The sequence below is a fragment of the Myotis daubentonii genome, chromosome 13 (assembly GCF_963259705.1).
Source record: "Myotis daubentonii chromosome 13, mMyoDau2.1, whole genome shotgun sequence".
In the NCBI taxonomy this organism is placed as follows: domain Eukaryota; kingdom Metazoa; phylum Chordata; class Mammalia; order Chiroptera; family Vespertilionidae; genus Myotis; species Myotis daubentonii.
Genome location: NC_081852.1, coordinates 49,009,294 through 49,033,964, shown reverse-complemented (window position 1 = coordinate 49,033,964; position 24,671 = coordinate 49,009,294). Strand labels below are relative to the sequence as shown.

The following is a 24,671-nucleotide window of genomic DNA, read 5'->3' as shown; positions in this document are numbered from 1 at the left end:
TGTAAGGCACTTCCACAACAGAGAAAGAGGGAAGCTGAGGTTGAACCGGCTCCCATGCACAGTGAGCCCGGGAAGTGCAGAAAGCACATTAAATTGCAGCAAAATCAAAGGGGAAGGCTGGAGTCCAGACTCTGCCCATCAGTCATCCTTCTGCAGGTCAAGCGTCTACTACTTGGCTGGCTTCCATCCCACTGGCGCCCCAATGCCAACCAATACTCGCTGCTGTGCCTTGTAATTAAAGGTAAAAGTACACACAAGTGCTGCCAAAGAAGAGCGGCCAAACACATGGGGACGCAGCATTTGGAAGTGCCCAATAGCATGGCAAGGTGCAGACAGCAGTGGGATCCTGCCACCGCTTTGCTGAGTGACCTTCAATAGCCGCCTGGAGGTGAGCTAGCATTGATCCATTCCTTCCTATTTAACAGCTGTGGGAAATGGGGCATCTGCCTAGACCTGGGGAAGGGTTATCCTTCCAAGATCCTAGCTTGGCTTGGCTAGTATGGCCTGAAGGAAAAGCTATTGCAGGCACCATCCACCTTGACTCTGATAGTCAATGTTGCTTTGCCTCGAGGCAAATCAAAGTGATAAGAGCTTTCAGCCAACTTGAGAATTTAAGCTGGCCTATGAAACGTATTCAGTGTTAGTTATTGTCTCAGAAAGGAACTTCTTGAATTTTAGAGTGGACTTTTCAAATGGATTTAATATTCAGTTCCCTGACACTCAAATTAATACCCACTTTTTCTGGAGCATGCTTAATTTCTAAAGGGAAACTCAGCTGCAACCGCAATACATAAAACACATTGATCCACTTGGCAAACTCTAACTCATCTTTTAAGGCCTAGTCAAATGTGAGCTCTGCTCTGTATCGTCCTCTAATCACTCCTGGTAGAATTAATCTCTCCCCTCTTCTGAGTTACCAAAGCACTCCATACACATCTCTATTACAATATGTTTCCTTGAACAGAGATCAAGTCTGATTGGGCTTGGTGATCCCAGTGCCTGGCATCCTTCTGAACACAGAGTAATAAATGTTTCCAATAAATGTTTGCTGAACTGATGGTGGGCCAGGTTTACTTACACTTGATCCTATGTTCAATAATAAGAATTGAAAACAGACTTTATTGTTGAATTTATCTGTTTGCCAAGACTTAGGTGTGCTCTTAAGCATAAGCCTGTCTCCTAGGATATAGACCCATAAATCTAACTGTCTAAAACCCTTCTTACCTGGATATCCCATAGTGTCAAACGTAACATGCCCCAAATAAATGAATCTTTTGCCCAAAGCTTCCTCTCTCTCTCTCTCTCTCTCTAGTCCATCCATGTCTTATTACCACCCATAACCCCCCCTCATTTACCCAGCCACACAATTAAAATCCTGAGAACTATCCTAAAATCTTCTATCATATTCCAACATAATCAAGCACTAAGTTGAGTTGATTCTACTCTCTAGCACTTCTCAAAGCTAGCCCCTCTTTGCCATCCCTCCACCACGCCCTTATCATCACTTACCTAGAGCCAGCCACTGTTTTTGCTTTTTTTACTTACATATAATGAATTGCTTTTCATATAACAAATATAACATTTAATCACTACATAGTATTCCATCGAACTAATGTATTTTAATTTACTAATGCATTTCTCATGATTGGGCATTCAGATGACATCTGACCTTTTCTACTTTTGTAAGGCAATGTCATGCTGGACTCTCTCTTATCAATCTCACCATTTTCTACCCTGGTCCCCAAGTGACCGTTCTAAGACACAGATCTGATCCAATGACGCCTTATTCTCTTAAGAAAAACAAACCAACAACAACAACAAAAAACAACACCTTTCTAACCCAGAACAGGAGACCTTTCCTCACACGGCCCTTTATTACCTCTCTTTCCTCCTCTGCCACCTCATTGCTTGTGCTTTCACCCCACCGTCACTTGGGGCTTCCTAAGCATACCTTACTCTCTTACATGTCTCTGCCATCACACATGTAATTTCCTCTGCCCAGAAGACACTCCCTCACCCACCACCACCATTAGTCCTCAGTAAAACCTACCAACAGTGTGTTGACTCAGCTTAAATATTAATTCATTCTGAGCCTCTTGGCCTCCACAGGTAGAATCAGCACCTCCTTCCTCTGTGACCCATAGCACATACCACCCTCCTGGGTATGCCTCCATGAAAGCAAAGACACACCCTAAAATATTCAATGGATGAATGAATTTTTCTTCACACCAACTAGATCAGTGGTTCTTGATGCCAGAAGCACATTAGGGTCATCTAGAAAACTTCACAAGTTAGTAATCCAGAGCCTCACGCTAGATCATTAAAACACTCCCTTAGGTGAGGCCTGGGCGTGGGTAGGTTTTATAGCTCCTTGAGGAATCCTGAAGGGCAGCCAGAACTGAGAATCAATAAAATTGACTTGGAAGGTGCATGTGTTCTAGAACTCCTCTACAGTGAGTGGGTCAGAGTATGGAATCTGGAGTCAATCAAACTCCAATTTAAAACTTAAGTCAATAGCTTCTTAGTGACCCAAATTTCTCAACCTCTCTTGGCCTCAGTCTTCACAGCTGCAAAATGGAGGTATTGAGTGCCTAACTCACAGGGTGGTCACAGGGCTGTTTTGAGGATTAAAGACTCAGCCCTGACCCTAGCACACATTAGTAAGTTATGGGCTATTACTTACTATTCCTCCACAATCCCACTAAGAGCCCAAAACAAACCAACAGGCATCACAGTCATTTGGGGCATGTTCACGGACCAGAGGACTACTCTGCTGCTCAGTGTCTCCATCAGCTCCCTGCGCCGCCAACAAAAACTGCAGTAACTTGCCACTCCGATCATTACTGGTAAAAGGAAGCTGTGCAAAAAGCACCCCTTGGCTGTTTTCAGAGATAATGTTAAGTCAATTTTGACTTCTTCCGCCTCTGCAATCTTAAAGGAAACCACAGTCGGATCTTCTAAATTGGTTATAATTTTAAAAGGAGGATATAAACACTGGGCAGCAAGCCTGGAGCAGAGCATGAGGAGGCAGATCGTCTATCTCTTTGGCAGAAACCAGCAGAGGAACAAACCAGAAAACCTCTTTTGGTTGTAAGCCTTAGAATATTAGGGTAAATGAGCACATTTATCCACACCTCTACAAAAAGTCTGGAAAAAAGTTTCTAAATCCTTACACTCAAAAGACTCAATGAAAACACAATCACTTTAAGACTTGATAGCATACATGTGCCCAGGCTGTGTGTTAAGCAACACCCAGGGACACAAAATATGGGATATATGGTCCTTGCTATTTTACCAGGAAAAGAATTTGAAAAGCTATCCACTATCTTTGCAGTGGGTGATGAAGCCCAGATGTTAAGTTCTAGAAATCACTTCTAAACCTGGCTATCCATCAGGAATGCCTGGGAGCGTTTTTTTTTTTTTTTTTGTCTAGTATGTATCCCAAAACTTCTCCAGACCTATTGAATCAGGATTTCCAGTCGTAAGTGAGGTCTCAAGTCAATATTCTCCAAGTTTCTTTGAGTTACCTGGTGCAGTTAATCCCATAGTCCTGCTACAGAGTTTCAGAGATTGGAGGCAGAAGTTCTATGAGGTAGGGGAAAAAAAGGGTGAAATACTGGGATGGCGGGGAAAACTTCATGGAGGAAGTGAGATTTAAGCTGACCTTTGAAAGAGAAATAAGACTTTGGCAAGTGAAGTGAACACATATCAGTGAGAGCCAAAACATAAAGATAGGAATGGTGGTGAACAGAAAAAAATGTTTATATTTACCTGATTTACATAGCTTATCACCAACCTTTGCCAACTCAGCCTATATAACACCATCTTCAGCAAGACCTCCATGAGGCAATGTGGCAGACATTGTTGGCTGCCTAGACAACATCTCTCTATGCCTTTCCTTCTTCCTTTTTAACAGAACCCATATTCTGTTGAGGTACCTCCCTTTGTTCGGGCATGAACTTGGAGGAGGCAGGGCCCCACTCAACTCCCCTGGTCTGCCCAGCACCAGCAAGGATGTGCACTTGGAATACAATGCTAGGAGCTGTGCACTTCCGGAAACAGTTCCCTCATTCTGAAGCATGTTGTCTCCTATTCTTCTTTCAATGTTTTCATGACTGGATGTGATGTTAGAAACTCTGCAACCTGTTGTTATCCATCATGAAGAAACAGCCTGAGGACAAAGACCAACACTCTATACAGCCAAAAAAAACCCACAGAAACTGCTCCTCAGTGATAGGATGATGTCATGGAACCAATGAATTTTTAACAATGGGGAACTACCCTTTCTTTCTTTCTTTCTTTCTTTCTTTCTTTCTTTCTTTCTTTCTTTCTTTCAAATCCTCATCTGAAGATATTTTTCCATTGATTCTTAGAGAGAGTGGAAGAGAGAGGGAAAGACAGAGAGAAATATCGATGTCAGAGAAACACATCAATTGCTTGCTTCCTGCATGAGCCCCAACCAGGGCCTGGGCCGGGAAGGAGCCTGCAACAGAGGTTCATGCCCTTGACCAAAACTGAACCCAGAACTCTTTGGTCCGCAGGCCAATGCTCTATCCACTGAGCAAAACTGGCTAGGGCAGAATTACTCTATCTTTAGACTTCCTCATGTGAAGTGATGAATTCTTCTGCCAGTTAAGGCAGAGTTTTCTGCACCTGCACCTTATAGAGCCAAAGCATCCCAGTTGCTAAAGGCAGGCATTGTAATTTCCATTTATAGATATGGCCTGAGATTTGGAGCATGTAAAACTTGCCCAAGATCATAGGATTGATGCCATTGAGCAGGGCGTAAAAAAGGCTGGACAGTTAAGCTCAGAACCACTTGTTGTACCACACATATATACTCTCCCCTGGACACTGGGGAGCTTTTGAAAGTTTCTGAGTAGGATTGGCATAATCCAAGTTGTGATTCCTGAAAATAAATGAAAAGTTCTGACTATACTGTAATTCCCCACCTTATCTATGGTTTTGCTTTTCGAGGTCTTAGTTACCCATGGTCAACTGAGATCCAAAAATATTAAATGGAAAATTCCAGAAATAAATAATTCATAAGTTTTAAATTACAAACTCTTCTGGGTAATGTGATGAAATCTCACACTATCCCACTTGCTCTGTCCCACCTGGGACATAAATCCAGTGTATCCATACGCTACCTGCCTAAGTAGCAGTCCTGATTATCAAATCAACAGTTGTAGTATCTCAGAGCTTGTGTCCAGTCACCTTTATTTTACTTAATAATGTCTCATTCACATCACTTCATCTCATCGTGTAGGCATTGTATCATCTCACATCATCACAAGAAGGGTCAGTACAGAATAATAAGATATTTTAGAGAGAAAGAGAAAGATAGTACATTCACATACTTTTCATTATAGTATATTGTTATAATTCTATTTGATTATTAGTTATTATTATTAATCTCTTATTGTGCCTAATTTGTAAATTAAACTCTATTATATAATAGGCAAAAACATAGCATACATACGGTTTGGTACTATTTGTGGTTTCAGGCATCCACTGGGGGTCTTGGAAGATAACTGCTGCAGATAAGGGGGGACTGCTGTATCATTTTTGAGAGGATGGCTGGGGCCATGGCCCATTCCCTCACCACTTCCTTCTCCCTCACTTCCAAGGGAAACAGGGCCTAAGACTTCAGGGTAAACTCAGCAAGCATGAGTTCATATGCAAGCAGCTGGGTGACTGAAGAGAAGCAATCATCATAGCTGCTGAAGGACGAGATGGGCTCAGAGTACTTAAAACCATTTACAATCAGCTTAGGGGCCAGCTGAGGCAAGACATGGTCTCCAGACAGCCACGTCAAGGAGCTACTAATGCTGAGGGAATCTTCTCTGAGAAATGCCTCGCATCTGCAAAGCTGGTCCCCTCTGAGCTATCCAATGCCGATGCTCTGTGATTTGGGATCAAGGTGGGGTGGTTGAGACCAGGAAGCCAGCAGTTTAGCATCCCAAGCCACCTTTCCGGAGCGAACCTGTGTGCTAAACTTCTGCTCTGACCTCAGCTCACTCCTCTGGGAGATCCAGAGTGGAGGCAGGAAATCTCCACTGCATATAGATGCTGTCACTGCCTTCCTCAGGATGACTGAAGATTGGAGGTTCAGGCCAAAGACCACTTTGGATAATTGCATCCTATCTCTGCTGCTCTTCTTAAGTGACTGTCCTCGCCTGGCCCGCTGACTGCTTTAATCACTCAAGTGCCTCTCCTGTTACCATCCCCCCAGCAAGCGAAAGGTACCCAATCAAAATGTGCTGCCAATAACCTCAGTCTCGGTCTGGAAACCCATGCCCAAGTCTACCTTTTAGTCCATGGCCTGACTTTTTGCTGTCTTCCCTGCTGGCTAGTCTTTCTGTTTGGGGCCCTTTCTGACTCTTTGGATGCCAGCTCAATGTAGACCTTTTTTCTCCTTGTTCAGTCTTGACTCAAACTCTCCTCTACAATTAAAAGATGGTGCTGTCTTTGGCTGCTCTGGGTCCAACTTGGCCTTGGGGACATTATCCAGGGCCACATGCCTTCCCACCTTTCCCACCAGTCACCCTGGTCTGAAAGACGAACCTGGCCTCTTCTGATTCCCTGGAAACTCGGGGATTACTGGACAGAGACAGCAAGCCCCTGTCAGTGTTCACCTTAGCTGCCTGTCTGCCCAGGTCTGCCTGTACCATGCACGGTCTTTCTGCGCAATCTCATAGGAAGAACACTGGGCCTGGAGCCAGAAATCTGATTTCTAAAACCCTAGTTCAGCCATTAGGTGGCTATGTGACCTTCAACAAGTGAGACTCCCCACACTGGGACTCGTTTCTTCATCACTTTAATGAGAGACTTGAACCAGACCACCTTCCAGTACCCTACCAGCTCCACACGTCTCCAAATAGATCACCCTTTGCCTGGGAGAGAGCCATGAGTGCCCAGCCGGGCTGAGTGCCCTTAATCAATGGGCAGGGCGGATCCATGATGGGCCGACCCCCTCTTTAATGGAGCAGTTGTCCTGAGGTTGGGACAATGATAAGAGTAACAATAGACATCATTTACTGAGCACCATGTGTCCGTCACTGGCTATGCATTTGTAAATATTTCTCATGTAGTCTTCCTATCAGCTATGAAGTAGGTACTAGTATTATCCTGATAACACAGACAAAAAAAAAGAGAGCAAGAGATTTACAAATATGTAAGAATGTGCCCAAGCCATCAGCTGCTGAGATGGAGCGCCAAGATCTGCATTAAGTGGCTTCTTGCCCAAGTGGAAAGAGACCCCCCTTCACCCTCAAACCCAGCCAGCTCCTGCCCAGTGGGGGCCCAAGAGTGGGAATGCCACAGCTCAACCCTGCTGCTTGCTCTTGAATTACTGAATGCTAAGGTATTTCCCCAGGCTATTTCCTGCCCCCATCCACCCCTGTCCAGTGTCTGTCCCGTATTTAAGAAAACTCAGCCACCCTGTACCACCCTGACTTCTCCCTGGCAGAAAACGGGTTTCATAACCCCCAGCTTGGGCCCGTGGTCCTGTTGGGCTGGAAGGACACAAGCGCTCTGAGTAGCCATAATCCTTCTTAAGATATGCAAAGAGGGACTCTGGAAGGTCACCGTGCCCATCTAAGCAAAGGGAGGCCAATAAGACACCATATTAAGAGCTTATGTTTTGAACTTGGACAATCTGGGTTCAAGCCTGGCTTGGCCACTCCCCAGCTGGGACAACTTTATCTTTCTGACTCAGTGTGTGCCCCCGCCCTCCCACCCACCACTATTCCTTTGAGGGTCTCAGTCACTCTCTTTCTCCCCATCTCCTTTCCTTTACAGTGGGGATCATAACAGCATGTACTTTATATATTTGTATGTGAGAAAAATGTTCCTGTAAAACCCTTAGCACCACACACAGTAAGTGCACAGTAAATGTTAGCACTTTTTTTCTTTGTAAAATCCAACCCAGAACCGGAACCGGGCCTTAATGACTAATCAGCAGCTGTTGCCATAACTGCAGCTGCTGAGGTCTTGGGCCACTGGGTCCTCTCCTAGCACTGACGCCCAGGTGAGAGCTCCACTTAAATACATCAGTCAGTGTGACAAACAGGCCCTGGGCCAGGCACGGTGCCCCCCACACAGCAAAAAGACGGCAAAGTGTGGTGTGGAGAAAGCTAATGGGTGCACAGACAGAGTGGTGTCTGCTGGGGGTGCCATGCTGGGGAAGCTGTGAGGCTCAGAAGCCAAGGGACCTGGATATGAATCCTGCGCCCCCAGCTCTCTCTGCCTCCTGGAGCTTGGAGGATAATGGGCAGAAACTTGCTTTGCACACACTTCTCGGGGCTGGCACCTCTCATTTTTAATTTTTGCATAATTAAGTGATATAGAAACAATCGATGGATCCGTGAGAAGAGAAGGAGCATGAGCCGGTGGCTGGACAGAGAGAAATAGACGCCATGCAGAGGGCGCACTTCTTTGCTTTGGAAGTTGGAAGTTCTTTGCCTAATACTAGTTTGAGAGAGGCAGGTCCCATTTCCCAGGATAGAAAGTCAGCTACATGGCATCCCTGGGTTCTGGGCGCCATCCCTGAGCAGGGGGGAAGCTAAGGAGAGGCTCATTTAAATGGCGGGGTGGGACAAAGTCACATTCTTGAGCATCCACTCTGTGCACTCCATATACATTATTGTTTGATCCTTAAATTTGTTTTTAAAATACTATTGGAGCCCCATCTATCAATGAGGACACTAAGACGCAGAGAAGTTCAGTAACATAGTCCAGGTCACACCGCTAGTGAGGCACAGGCTGTGCTGTGAAGCTCTTCCCTCCACATGAGGTCACTGGGCTGGGCCCCCCCCAAGAAGGCGCTAGGAAGAGCTTCCCTATCCCTGGAGAGAGATCCCCATGTGTTTTCTCGCACCCCCATCACCCTCTCTTTCCCCCTCATCTCCTTTCCCTGTTGGGTCATCATGAGACAGCGGGAGCCACCTCTCTGAGTTAGACTCCTGCTGCGGAAAGACTGGGCTGGCTGTCTGCATGGGCTCCCGGAGGCCCTGTGCACGGGGCTGCCAGCACCAACCCAGGCCTCCATTTGTCACAAAGTCAATGTCTCCCTCTGCACCGCTGGCTCAGACCCAGTGTGTGACGCTGGGACATACTTGCTCCAAATCCGCCCCGAGCCATTTGGCAGGCCCGGGGATCCCAGGATGCTCACCCCTCATTACCCGGACACGCTCACCAGCAGTGTGTGTGCGGAGCACTGACGCCTGTCATTCCGACCTTGGGCAGGACGTGGGGGGATGGGCAGGAGCAAGGCGTTCATGCCAATAGCAATCTCTGCTTGGTTGAGCTCACCCAGGAATTAAAAAAAAAAAAAAATAGAGTCATTTATTTCACGGGTGGTGGTGGTGGGTTTTGTCACCTCTGAGGCAGCCAGGTCCATTTGCTATATAACTGTGCCACGGAACATTAGCAAGCACACATTGCCCTGCCTCCTCACACTCTTTGCTAAAACCCCTCTGCCTGTGATGCTCAGAAAAGACTCCCAGAGGGTCTAGCAAGGGCGGGGCTGGGGAGAGATGGAGAGGGATGCTTAACACAGGCACCTCGTCGATCTGAGAGGCTCCTGTCAGCCTGCCTTATACACAACTCTCATGCCATATAGACCCTGCTCAGAAGCCTTCCGTGCTGAGTCCTAACTCCATCGCTGAGCTTTCGGGAGTCTGCACTATCTAGTGTCCCATCTCTCTTCTGATTTACAACTGCTAACCCTAGTGTGCTTCTGTCTGACTTAATGATGCGTAAATTAAAACCTCCACACCCTCACGCCCACATCCAATTGGCCTACTTCCCTCCTCCAAATCCCAAGCTTTCTTCCACAGTCAGCCCGACCCCTGCCTCTACCTCTCACCGGCTCTGATTATGCCACAGGATGACATATTTCTTCAAGCAGGGTGCTGTATTAACTCTTCCAGACTGGGGCACATTGTCCTCCTTTCTGAAGATAGTCAGAGTGTAAAATTCCCACCATCTCACTGGCCATTGAGGCCGGTTTAAAAGGCTCATCAATGTTCGCCATGATGTCAATTTCCCTTGCCCAGCCCGAAGCTCTCCTGCTGCAGTTCAAAGCCCTCTCCTTTGGGTTGTGTTCTTGTCTTTCTGCTCCTATTACTGGCTCTGCCTCAGCCTGTATCTTCGGCTGCCAAGCCCCCCCAAATGGGAAGTCCACCTCAGAGGCTTACTGAGCAACGATGGTGTTCAACCAGGGTTTCCTGGGGTGAGCCAGGCAGCAAAGCAGAGCCGGTATCTCACGGGACCATCCAGAAAGGCAGGCTTCCTTTCCATCCTTGGACATTGCACCCCAGAGTTAGCCCAGAAGAGGAACAGGGTTTTTCTTATTATTTCCTAACTCGGGTTTTCATAATGCTTTTTGTTCAACATCTTCTATATACACAGATGCACATGGACACACACATACACATAAAACCAAAAATCAATAAAAATCAAATTAAAAAAATAAGTTAGGCCATAAGCCACTAAGAAGTGCAGTAAGTGGCTAATTTTTATTATTCCTTTTAAAAGCCTGAATAATCTTTACTGCAAATCATACTTTTATTTTTTTAAATATGATATACTCAATGCAAACCCCAAAGGGCACTTTGGAGAGAAGCCAAGCTATAGGTTTATATTCTTCCCATTTCCAACTAAAATGCAAAAGAAAAAAAAACTAGTAATCATTTTAATGAGCCTTTAAATAAATTCTTGGCTAGAGAACACTGCAGTAATTTATATGGGGAACCACATACATATATTTGCTGAGGAAGGGACTTTGTGACTAAAGACTGAATTTCCAAGAACCACTCTAGAAGCCTTTTCCTTTAAGTGATTAGTTTGAATTGAACCACACTTCATGTCCACTCCATCGCTGGGTCACACTTACAAAGGCAGGTGGAGATTTGCAAACCAGTGTCTTTCCCCTCTTTGATCCACCTCTCCCCTGCCTTCTTAGTGCTCCGTTATTATGATTTCAGGTTCTCTTTCTGGACATACCAAGAAGAAAAAGTTTAGACTCAGAATCATTAAATGAGGGGGGTTGACCCAAATTCTGTTCTTTTCCTTTTTCCACCCCTTCCTCTCATACGTCTCCCCCTCATACATCCCCTGAGACACTGCTCTAGCCTCCTGGTAACCGTTAATTTATGAGGCAAGAAAACAAGGTGGTGGTGAATTAACAAGGATGGGACCATTTTTCTCCATCAGCAAAATAATCAATCTCTCCCAGAAAAGCAGCATATTTGGTTTTAAGAGGCAGGGAAGAGACCGAAAAAAATGTGACAGTGTGCCTCCTGGACAGGGCAGAATATGAGGCTCTTAAAAACCCTGGGTTCTGGGAGCTGCATCCTCCCCAAGGAAGCCAAGAAGCAGACAGCCTGTGCAGTGAGCACGAGGACACAGCCAGGGAGCCTGGCTTCCAGTCTGTCACCATGACGCTAGCTCCATCAAAGTCATCACAATCTCCCCCCAGCCCCCCCCCCACTCCTTTCTGGAGTTTATTTCCTCCAAAGAAATATAATATTTCTCATTCTATCTTAACATTGCTTCCAAAGGGCCCAAATAGGTAAATGATCTTGTATCTCCATTTGACAGATTGAGAAACAGAGGCCCAGGAAATTGAAATGACTTTCCCAGTGCCCTGCAACTAATTAAGGGAAAGCCCTAAACAAAAAATCCCAAATCCTTCCTGAGCATCTCTTCCCCAGGGAACCCAGCCTCTGGCTTCTCTGGTGGCTGTTGGGCCATGGGCATGCTACTCTACCCCTCTGTGCTCCCAACACGCATAGGCACTTAGGATTCCAGGTGCTTGGTTTCTCATCCAGATTCATTTGAATTGGAATTCCAACTGCAGTATCCTTGGGGCTTTGAGACCAGAGAAGTGAGAAGCTATGGCTGTTGACATAAACCCTTACAACACACATCCAGTGAGACCGGTGGGGAGTACATATTCCCAATTGCTCCCTACTCGCATTCACCACTATAGCCAGTCAGGGTTCCCCATCAGATCTGAGTGTTCCAGCTGTCAGCAGCCCATGGGCTTGGCAAAGAACATTAGATCAGGAGTCCTAGAGACCTAGTTCTAGCTCCAGCTGCAAATGGCTCTGAGAACTGAGGCCAGTCCCCAAGTGGCCTCTTCAGTTAGACGAGAGCCTGTACAGTCTCTAAGGCCCTTTTAGCTCCAACGTGCAGTGAGTCTAAGAATTAAATCTGAGCAAAAGTGAGTTAGATAAGCACATGAGACCAAGGTAAGTGGCCATCAGCAGCCAGAAGTAAGCAGGTCACTGACCTCTAGGTGTCAAACTCATCATTTGTAAATAGAATAATGTTAGTACTAATGATTATTGCTGATGTCTTAAATGAGTTAATTCATATAAAACATTTAGCATAATTTTGATGCATTGTAAGTGCTCAAAAATACTACCTTATCATCATCATCATCAATATCATAGACACTTATTACATTTGAAATCAGAAACAAATATTATCACGCAGGTATATTACACATTTCTGAAAGCAGGAACCTGCCTCTAACATACTTTGCTCAGTTAGACATCAGAGATTGAATAGATTGCCTAACAGCCTAAAATTATCTTTCCACATATTTTGGCTTTGCTTTGCTTTAGTATAAAAGATTTCAATACCTGTGAATTGAAGTGTACTACCCTAGAGCTTACTTCCCTGACCCCCTAGTAATCTCCATAGACATGGCCAAGGAAAGCAGGAGCCCAACAGTTTAAAATTCTGTGTTTTGATTTGTGTAGATGTCAAAGGGAGCTAAGGGTTATGCTGTAGTATTAGGAGAATGACAGGAACAACCAACATCCAGCCACACACACATGCCTCTTTAACAGCTTGGCAGAGGCAGTTTGCGCATCAGAGAAATCTGGCTAGTAATCCCCACTGTATTTCTGCAGGGTAGCCTGGAAGTAATTATCCCTCTCACTGGTAAATCAATTAGGAAAGGAGGATCTGACACTCCCCTCCCTCTCCAAGAAATCACTAATCCTCTCACACTAATGGGCAGAAAACCCCAGGCAACAAAGTTCTGACTAACAGAGTGATGACTGCACTCAACCTGGTCTTTAAACCAGTGGCAGGGACAGCCCACCTGTCTGAGATCAGAGTAGAGGGCATGACCCTTGTGGTCTGACAAAGGTGAATGGGCACCCTGGACCCTCTCTTACCAGCTACTTCACAAAAAGCAAGAGACTCACCTGCCCGAGCCTCGGTTTTCTCACCCATCAAATGGGGATAAAACTACCAGGCTCAGGGGATTAGTAGTGAAACTAGAATAAAGTATAGAAATGAACTTAGCCCAGTGCCTGGAACTTATTAGGAGTGCAAGAAAAAGAACCCATTATCCTATTCTGATATCAGACCTCGCAGTCCTCCACCCACCCACATACACAGCGGCACCCACACCTCTACCCTGCAGTCATGTGGTCACATTCCCTGGAAGTCCGACCTTTCTAAGCTCTCTACCATTTCCCAAACACTGTTTCCAAATCTGCACATGGCAGTCTCTTCTGAGCCAGAGCAATTAGCCATAACATGCCTGCATTTTCCTATCCATGCAAAGATGTGTTTTCAGATAGACACCCAGAGGAGCCACGGCCCTCTCTGTTGGGACAAAGCCTTCAGCCTGTTGGCACAGAGCACAGCTCTGTTAAGTGCAGGCTTGACCATGGCATGTGCCATTCTGCATGAGCCTGAGGACAAGAGTCCATTAACACTAATGAGTTCTAGAGGCCCAGGGACATTTCTCTCCTGCAAGGGGAAGGAGCTCAGACCCCACCATAGCAGAGCCCCTTCTCCCAGAGGCGGGCCTCACACACACCTAATTCTAGAACCAGCACAACTGCTCCTTGTGTTCAACGTGCCAAGCTGAGACATCACCCAGGTGGTCAGCTAACAGGCCAGTGGTTGGAGAAAAGCGAACAGTGAGGGATAGAGAAATGCACATCAAACACAGCCTGGGCAGGTCAAAATCACTAAAACTATTGTAGCATGGTTTAGAACAACTCCAGCGAGAGCAGTTCCCAGCACTTTATAGTAATTTACTGTCACTTAGAGAAAGCCTAGTCAGTATTACTAATCCAAATCTCAACATCCTTAAGGGAATCCAGCATCACTGGATGTATCTTGACAAATTTGCCCCCTAAATAAAACCAATGGGGAGGCTCCTGAAGACCCACCCATTGTGCAGGGTTATTGGAGTCTATTCCTTTATTTTGTGGGCTTTCTAAAGTGGCTGGGAGGATTGGAGAGTGTATAGATTAAGCTCCTGAAAGGAAGTTACGTATAGGAGGTGCTCAATGAATGTTAAGATTATTACTGATAGAAGGACACATACACATGTTAGCATCTCCCCTTTTAACCTAAGGGCTTATCAGCTGCCTGCAGTTAGAGATTTCGTGTTGTTGGAAAATCAACAATCAGCTTCAGAAACAAATATATAAATACAAGCACAATTTGCTATTTTGCCAGGAGCAACAGATCTCTGCTATCCTCACCGACTCCAAGGGAAAGAATAGCCATCTGTTAAATAAATAACTCATTAGGTGAAAAGCAAGTGTTTCCACAAGATTTCCTGAAAAAATCTGCTGGAGAGTACCACTGTTAGTTGGCTGATGAACATGGAAGGCCACAGATAATCTCAGTGCTGAGAGAATCAAAAGACTGCTGCCTAATTCAAGCTGAGCTGAGAATCCAAATAACCACAGGTTTAAACATCAAGACATAACTGAGAAGACACTTTTTTAAAGTTGCATTGCAAGGTCATAATGAATCACAGCACTAGGCCAATAAAGAAACAAATAAGAGCATTTTCATGTATATCTAACTGGCATTCTGCCCAAGTAGCTAGAGAAGGGAAGTTGTAGCAAACTGAATATTCTGGTTAAGAGAAAGTCGCCATGTAGAATATTTGTGCACCGTCAGTAACCACAGGCTCAGAATACAATAAAAAAACACTTAACAATAAAATGAAAGAGCATCTAATTGCATCTTTCCTTGGGTGCTTCAGAAAGCACTTCAGGATCACAGTCTGCTTATGAAATTAATTTCTATTGTCATTTTAAAACAATAAAGCCATGGCATTAGCCTATCATTTGTCTTTCTCCAAGCTGAGTGAAGAAAATGTCTCTGCTATAACTTTCTAGGTGGTAGTGCCTCTTAGATTGGAATTATCTGATATTTGGTGGTGTTTCTAAGAGAAGACAGACAAAATAGGGCCGACTTTTAAGTGGGGCAATAGTTTCTGGGAGAAATTGTCCAGAGTGCACATGGTCTAGACGTCCGCTCTACGAAGAAGAATGGAGGTGGCATTTCTGCACCCATGGTCTCCAAACCTCAGCTGCGTTCCTCCCTACCCTCAACATCTGCCTTAACCTGACCCTCATGTCTTGTACTTCTAAGCATTTCTGGGCTGTGCTAAGGTGAGTGAAAGCAGTCAGGAGTAGAGAAAAACAGCAAAGACCGAAAGAGACATTGCAGGAGTTTACCAGGAAAGACCTGGTAAACAGATAGATGACTATCAAAAGGACGAAAACAGGTGTGACCCTTTCATATACCACATGAGAAAATCCTCATGAAGACAGATGATCTGTCATCTATATGGAAATATGATAAAATCTGTTGTGGTCCAGACACGGGTCAGAGATAACCATTGAAAGGAATCTGCCATGTGTCAAATACCCACTTCTTGCTTCTCCCAAAATACATACACCCTCTGTGATGCCAAGCTACCCCAAGTGACCGGGAGTTATGAGACCAATGACCAACTCAACCCATAGCCAGCTGAGTGGCCTGGGTGGGACATTTGTCCTCTGTGGGCCTGTTTCCTTCTCCATGGAGGGAGAAGGGAAGAGAAAGAATTAAAATAGGTCATTACTGACTCCATTGAGTCAAGTTTTATCTTGTGTCCACCATGGACATGGCACCAAGTTTTAAATCAAGGCCATGAAGCAGTTGCCTCAAGCTTCCAAGTCAGAACTACATCATCCATTTTGAAATCCTAGGTTGTGACTGTAGAGGAAGAATAGGTACAAAGTGTGTTCTGAAATCTGGACTGGGGACCGAGACTGCTGGGTTCTAACTTGGCTTTTTTCTTTTTTCTTACCTGGCTCTAAGGGTTATTTTGGCTTTGTGGTTTGTTTTTTTTTTTCTTTTTGTGTTTTTTTCCCATCTATTAAATGAGGCTGTTGGTGTAGATGAAAGATTCTCAACCAAAACTCCATGAACATTTTTGGTTCGTGGTGGGATCAGAGCTGTTCACAAACCCCTAAAAATTGGTTTCAAATTTTGTGCGTAGTGGCCTGTTCCTAGAAAGGAGGTCTAGAGTGTTAACAATTTTGCAAGAGTTGAAATTCAAAACCGATTGAGAACTGCTGGTATAGGTGAAATCTATGATCCCTTCCAACTCTGACATGTAGTAATTCAAACAATACTGAAAAAAATAAAAATGGCCATGCTTTGGAACAGAGAAAAGAGAAACCACTCAGCTAAATCCGGTAACAGGTGCCTAAACAGCCATCCCAATTATCAGGATTTGGGAACTTGATGGTGGGCACAGTCTCAGATCTGGGGAACTTTGGAGCAAGCTGGACCTCTGGGCATCCATCCCCAACACTGGCCCAGGAACCACCAACTCTGCTTCCTCCCTTTGGGGATACACAGGACGTCCAGGCGATGGTGAGGAGAAGGGGTGGGGCTGAGAGGTGTGACGCTAAGGATTTCAGTCAAAGCTGCTGTGTGCTAAGCAGCATAAACAAGCATCATTTAAGTCATCGCCTGGATTCCAGGAGTTGGAACCACAGATCAGAGACATGTGCACAATGGGCTGGCACACACCCCTGAGTTTTCCTCGCTGAAGAGAGGGTTTGCAAACCACTGGGGACTGCAAACCAGTGTGCAGGAGGAGAGCTTGGGAGTGTCATTTCTGGCATTTAAGAAACACTGACATAGCCTTTATAGTATATTCCTGGTGTGTTTATGGTGGCCAGGCCTGCCTAAGCTTCTAAACAGCAGTGCCTTCCTAGCTGAGGCTAGGGCACTTCTCCCCAAAGCTAATATACTGCACAGCATTCACGTTCTAAAGCTGCCCTTCGTTCCATAGAATCCAGGCCCCCTCTCCCAATAAGTCTGCATGACTCAAGTCCCACCTGTGAGTTCATTCCAGGCCTCAAAAGCAGCTCCAGATCAAGATGACAAATCCAGGAGCTGCCTACCCTTCCCTCGGCAGAAACCCTTTCTGAAAATATTCCAGCAAGAGTGGGGCTACAGAAGGACTCAGCTCTGGAGTCAGGCAGACCCATTCTGAAATCTTAGATCTGTTACTTAACACTGTCTAACTTCAAGCTAGAAAGTTACTTCATCTCTCTGAGCTCCAGTTTCTTCATCTGTACAATGGGGACAATGATCTTTTCTGCCCCATGGATTCCTTGTGAAGATACATGAGATAAGGTGTGTAAGACACTGAGCACCATCCTCGGCACAGAGGAACCCCTTACCTGGTCACATGGTCTTACTGTTGTTGCTGTTGTTGTTATCATTATTATTGCTGCTACTATCAAGGTTATTGGTAGAATTACAAACTTCTTTGATGTCCTTAGCGTATAAAACAGGCCCTGTCTAAGCAATCCCATGCGTAGTGTTTTTTCATTACTCACAGCCCTAGGCAGGCTTGCTGCCCCCCAGGGAGTGCCCAGGACCCACCGACCCCTCCTCTTACCTTCCTTTTGTTGGTGGGATTGACGTAGAGGTAACTGAGGACAGTCTTCAAGCCCACTTTGTCATTCAGCTTTTCATAGGTGGTGCCATAATTCGTGGACCTGCAGGTAAGAGAAAGGCAAAGATTGTTTTACCAGAGGGAGGGCTGTGTTTAATGGGGAGCCAGGCTCTCCTGGGACGACACCTTTGTTCCCAAATCACTCAAAGTGCTTCAAAGTGCTTTTCTGAGATAAAAAGCCCCATTAATTTTAGAAGAGCAATTAGCCTAATCAATGGGCTTGCTTACTCCCTAAGCTGGCTCGCCTTTGCTCCTGGCCCTTTTCAGGACCTACTTTTCTGCCCTCTGTGTCGATATGCCATAAGAGTCACTGCGGGAGAGGGCCTGCCCCCAGAGCTCAGCCCTCAGGTGCCTCTGCTTCTCTGCATGGAGCTTGGTTCTCAACAGCAGGGACTGTGCCAGGAGGGAGGCCAGACTGTCACCCGAAGTCACTGGGTGCAACCAACTTCACACCCCCTCCACTGAGCTTGAAGCAAGGGGACCCTCGGAGAGGCAGAATGTGCCCTACCCAAGAGCTTGTGGGCCCATAGCCAGGCCAGGACACACCAGGCAGAGACTTTGATGCTTCATGTAGGAGCAATGGTGTGTCAGGGTGAAAAGCCAGCAACGCTGATCTGCTTGCCAATAGTTCATCATCCCAGTTATCCTGCTGGCTACCTGCTCCTCCTCTGGGCCTAATCTGAAGGGCTCTGACCTTATATCAGAGCAGAGAACAAAGGCAGGCCAACCCCTAGGCTCCCTCCCATCCATCTCACCTTTCCAAGGTGAAGGACAGACAGCAGGTGCCAAACAGATTCAAGTAGCCAACCTACCTGCCACCTTTCACCTCCTTCCCCGCCCTTCCTCCACACCTGCCTCCTCCTTTTCAAACCACCAGTATCATCAGGTTCTCACTCCCTCTTCAGCCATCGCCTTCCTGGGCCAGACCCACAAAACTTCCTCCACTTGAGTCATGGAGGCCAGTTTGTTGTCTCTCTGGTCAACGGACCGCATGCGAGCCTTCATTCTGCCTCTGAGCTCAGTTTCCGACTCTGGCTGTGTACTGATCCACCTAGTTACTACCTGCCCTGGCCTTTTCCTTGAGCCTTCGCCCACCTTCTAACTCGAATCTGCTCTTGCCCTGGACCACAGATTAGCTTTATAAACTTAGTAGCCAAATGGTGATGACCTTAAAGAATTATCCCCACCCTCCTCCACCTGCCCAATTCCATGGCCCTAGACCCAGCTTGCATACCCACCCTCGCCTCTGTGAAGGTTTCACTAGCCCTCTTCCCAATGGCCACTCATCTCTCCTCTGCTCCAGAGCTAAAGCCACATCCAGTAGGCCCCCATGGCACTCCGCATGCCTCTTTTCCACTCTTCAATATTGTCATGATTAGTTTCTTTATGTTCTCCTTCCCTAAGCATAGTGTAAGCTCCTCAGGGACAAGGAACTTCAGAGAACACTATGGCAAGAGGAAAGAAGGTGAACTTCGGGCATAGAAAAATGTGTTTCATTCCCAGATCTGCAGCTCTCTGGGAAACTTACTAAAGGGTGTAAAGCATAATAAAATGTTAAAAATTGAAAAAAATTTTTAAAGGACATGCACTTCTCCTTTCCAGAACCAGGCCTTATACATCATGCACATTCAGCATGTTTACTGAATAAATAAACACCAATATCTCCAATCTTTCCCTGGGCTACTGGCTCCATATGGTCATTGGTTCTTCCAACTTTAATAATCAGCCCCCCAAAAAACTCACTTCTTATCTTCTGTCTCCAGGCTACGTTAGGCACTGGGAAGAACTCTCAATCTTTCTATTTGCCTTTATCTCTCGGACCCAGCTCAGTCTCCAAGTCTTAATGATTCTATCTCCTAAATAAACTAGACCCCTGGTCTTTTTGTCCCCATGCCAATGCTGTGGCTCAAGTATCATCATTTTGCCACAGTCTTCCAACTGGATGCCCTTCTTACAAATTTTTCCCCCTCCCACCATCCTCCATAGTGTCATCAGGTTGTATTTCAACCACCCAATCTGTTCACCTCACTCCTCGCCAGTAAGTACTTACTGCCTGCCTACTATGAAGTTGTATCTTCCAAGCTTAGTCTTGTAAAATCTGGCTGCAACTTCCCTTACTAGACTTTATTTCCAGCCACTTTCTTCTCTGCCCCTTTCTCTCCATCCTTATTAAACTTTCCTGAATATCTTGCGTTTTTATTCTTCTCCATTTCTGCACACATCATTCCCTTTGCAAAACTATGCATGCCACTTTTCTCCTACTTGGTAAATTTCTCTCCAACCTTCAACACTCAACTCCAATATTACCCTCCTTCCAGCAAGTTAATCACAATTTCCTTTGTGTTTTCAGACCAACTTGTACATATTTCAATTTTAGCCTTTATCCTACTATTTTGGTCATACCAATTTTATTCTGGGACCTCTTTCTTGACTCCAACTCCCTAAAGGCAACAGAGGTTTCTTTTAAGAGCCGAAATGTCTTGCACCATGCCCAGTATAAAGTAAATGATGAGTATACTGATTTTGTTTTGTTTTTCTCTGTCTTTATTTGCAAATATGAATGAATGAATGAATGAATGAATGAATGAGCTTGTCCAAACCTCATTGACCAAATGCTAATGTCTAGGAACCACTCAACACACAGCCACACCTAGAAAACAAACCTGGCCCTTTGGATGCAGTTGTATCCTCCAAGCTTAGTCTGTGATGTCTAGTGGAGCCTGGTACCAAGGAAGGGTCTTTATAGTTCACTCAGACCAACTTTAAGGTTAAATGACCCATCACCCTGAGCTCCCATCTTACACAGGTAGGGGAGGAGACAGACCCACAATTTCTAGAGCAGTGATGGTGAACTTATGACATGCAAACTCATTTTTTGGTTGATTTTTCTTTGTTAAATGGCATTTAAATATATAAAATAAATATCAAAAATATAAGTCTTTGTTTTACTATGGTTGCAAATATCAAAAAATTTCTATATGTGACACGACACCAGAGTTAAGTTAGGGTTTTTCAAAATGCTGACACGCCGAGCTCAAAAGGTTCGCCATCACTGTTCTAGAGGCTTTCAGTATAGAAGCATACTTTATTAATCCAAATAAAACATGAAATGCTTCTCGATTTTATACTTCTGAAGACATAAAGACATCATGGTGGGGGAAAGAACATTGAACCCAAGTCTAGAAATCTAGAATCTAGAAGTGGTTCTGAAATGTACTCAAGGTGGTACCCTGGACAAGCCAATTCTCTTAGCCTATGAAAGAAAATTATTCTGACACTGTTGAAATGGTAAGACACATTTCATTCAGGACTATCGCAGTAGGTATAGGGACTACTGCAATGGGGTTTGCAGTAGGAGAGAGAGATTGCATCCAACTCCAAATACAACAAAGAAATCAGGAACTTACAACCAAAGAGAAGGGCGGGGTGAGCAAATGAACCTGACTAAGGGGGTGGGGGGGGTGGTAACTGTTTACTAAACTGATCTGACAGGATGCCTGCTGAAGAGAAGTCAGGGGTGATCAGACATCACCTGGGGCATGGTGGAGGTTGAGAAACTTGGTCAGATATTGAGCATGAGATATGGAGGGTCCCCAAATCTCAGGGGATTCTGGCTAAACTGACTTAGTAAGAATCTTGCTAAAATTGGGCTCGTGAGGACATACCCAAGGACAGGGTCTGTTTGAAAAGAGCTCAGAGGATCCTGACTAGAGTTTGGTCAAGAAGAGGATCTTTGCCAAGCCCCAATCCATCATCAACACAGAGGTTTAACTCAGATAACCATAAAGCTCCTTCCCAGACCTTAGATCTTATTATTCCACCAACACAGTACTAAGCTGTTTTCCAGCGACCAACTTTTCCTCATACTATACATAACATCTTATCTATAAGAACCAAATTCTTAGGATTCCCCGCATGACTGTATCACAACACATTTCCTTCCAGAATCCAAAAACCCTCATCAAAGGTAATGTTTCAGTACCACACATAGATTCTCTTTCTACAAGGTGCACAACAGATGCAATCTGACTTCACTGTTTTCCAAAAGTGGCTGCTGAGAGTAGAGACTTCCCAACAAAGGATACTCCCCATTTCAGTTTTCTCCATCACCCCAGGCAGTTTCTGCTCAGTCAGGCTGACAGAAACAAGTCTCACTCACTGAAGACACCTCAAGGAGCCGGTGAGCCCATGGGAGCAAAGGTGACCTGCACCCTGTCCTTTCAGGCATGAACTCTGCACACCACGCTAACCACAGTCCTGCAGGCCCCTTTGCCTTGGGGGAAGAACAAAGAGGCTTCAGCCCGTTGCCAGAGAGCTGTGCCTGCAGAACTCACTTTTATAAGAAAGCAGACCATCCTCCACCTTGTGACTCCAGACACCAGCCAGCAGGATCACTCAGAGGAAACAGCCTCATCTTCCCAAATTTAAAGCTGGCCTCTGAAATTTGTACACTAGGCTAAAATGTTCAGAAATATTCCAAAAACTGGAACCACCACACACATGCATTGAGCACTCACCATGGGCCTGGGACTGTGCCAGTTACCACTGTAAATTGCTCAGGACACACAGCTAACCTGGGAGACAGTAGGTAAGATGTGCATGGCCACTGGGCTTCCAGCCTCTGTGCCTTGGCTCAGGTTACTCTGATTCCAGCAGGCCACTCCATTGCTGTGTGTGTGTGTGTGTGTGTGTGTGTGTGTGTGTATGTCTAGATCTTTCTGTCTGTCTTTTTAAATTTACTTTTTATTTTTTAAATATATTTTTATTGATTTCAGAGAGGAAGGAAGAGGGGGAGAGAGATAGCAACATCAATGATGAGAAAGAATCATTAATTGGGTGCCTCTTGCACGCTCCACACTCAGGATCGAGCCAGAAACCTGGATATATGCCCTAACGGGAATTGAACTATGACCTCCTGGTTCATACGTCAATGCTCAACCACTGAGCCATGCCAGCCAAATCTTTCTGGTTTTTCTTATAAGTTATTTCCAGCGCACAAAAAAGCATGATGAGATGTCCATCATATACCCACTACTAGATTTAACAAGTATTTGTCTTCATAAAACAACCTTTGTGAATTTCTACATTTACATAAATCTTATCTGACACAATATATGTTGTGAGCTAGCTTGTTTTGCCCAAATTTCAGTTTGGGGATGTATCCATGTTGACACAGCCATAATTCATTCATTTAAACTGCTGTAGAGCAGTGCAGCTTATGAATAAACCACTGTCTATTCATCTTGTACATGGTTTCTTGTGCATTTGTGAAGAAAAGTTTTTCTGGGGGGATATTACTGCTTCATACTCTATGCATAACTTCTACTTTGCTGCTTATTGACTACATTTCCTCTAAGGAGGCTGGACCTTCAGAGGTATATTCCCTCAGTTTCCAGCTCCAGCAACTGGGGGCTTTTATTCCCAGGGCCTGAGTCCATCCCTCTTGGGTGATCTTGGCCTGGGATCCCTCTTTCCAGAGTCCTGAATTCCACCCAGAGTGTCTGAACCCAGCCAGCAGCCTAGGTCCTGAATCTTGGCCTCCTTAGCACTGTTCCTGGTTTTCTCATTTGCATCTCTGCAGGTCACCTGCTCTGTGGCTCCTGCCTGCCTAGCAACCTGCTAGTTGGCCCTCCCAGATCACACTACTCCCCAGCTACCTGGTGATGACTGGCAACCTTCCAGAGTGTCTATGCCAGGACCCTGACTGCTGGTCTGAGCCCTTCCACTATTCGGGAGCGTTTGTCCCATCCTGACAGGCTTTAGAAAAGGTTTGGCATGTAGGCAGTACATTCTGGAAGGGCCACCCAGCCTAATCAGCCATAACCCTGGTTGGTCCCCACAGCCACTCTCTCAATGACAACTTCCAGAGTTGAGTTCTGAATACATTATACTCTTATCCACCAGCAAGTTCCCACTCCTCCCGTGAGGTTCTAGGGGAGAGGCTGTGGCAACAAGCATATGTGCTGCTATTTTTAAAGTAAAAGAACAAAAAAGAAAACCTTCCAGCCAACACAGCCAAGTTGGCTTCCCAGTAGGGCTGAGCTGAGGCTCCGCACCCTGTTCCCAATGCCCATTCCTGCCAGAGGTGAGAGGACTCCGGAACCCTCTGCCAGCTCTCAGCGGGCCACCAGATGTTCAGGGTTGGGGAGGGCACACCACTCTCCTCATCCAGCCAGCACCTTCTCCTCCTTTACCACCTGGCTCCTCAGCCCTTCCTCCTTCCCTCTCCAGCTCTTTCCCTGAGAAAAAAACTAGGAAAGTACAAGTATTTTACTCATTAATTTTCTCATCAGTCTCATCCTCTCAATGGACGCCCTTCCAGGTGATATGATCTAAAACTGGCAAACAACCACAGTCATGACAGTCCTCTTCCTGTTAGCAATTTTAGTTTGTTTTGCTCATTTCTTAACATCTACCTATTATCTCTTATGACATCTTCCCTGTGTCAGGAATCGGGCTTTGCTGCCCCTTTCTGGATAATTATGAGTAACTCTTTCTCGGGTTAGCAAACTGTTTTCTTTAACAGGGACAGATATGCCCTAGCTCAGCCGTGGGCAAACTAAGGCCCGTGGGCCGGATCCGGCCCGTTTGAAATGAATAAAACTAAAAAAAAAAAAAAGACCGTACCCTTTTATGTAATGATGTTTACTTTGAATTTATATTAGTTCACACAAACACTCCATCCATGCTTTGGTTTCGGCCCTCCGGTCCAGTTTAAGAACCCATTGTGGCCCTCGAGTCAAAAAGTTTGCCCACCCCTGCCTTAGCTGGTTTGGCTCAGTGGATAAAGCATCAGCTTACAGACTTAAGGGTCCCAAGTTCCATTCCCGTCAAGGGCATGTACCTCGGTTGCAGGCTCAATCCCCAG

The 24,671-nt window shown here is 45.5% G+C and overlaps 1 protein-coding gene across 1 annotated transcript in view; it reads right to left on the bottom strand.

Annotated features, from left to right (window-relative positions):
* The window catches only part of SORCS3 (sortilin related VPS10 domain containing receptor 3), a 521,399-nt gene that overhangs the window by 275,774 nt on the left and 220,954 nt on the right, over window positions 1-24,671 (bottom strand). The window contains exon 3 of the mRNA XM_059661336.1: window positions 17,747-17,846. Within this exon, the coding sequence (XP_059517319.1) occupies window positions 17,747-17,846 (100 nt within the window). The remainder of the gene's footprint in view (window positions 1-17,746; window positions 17,847-24,671) is intronic.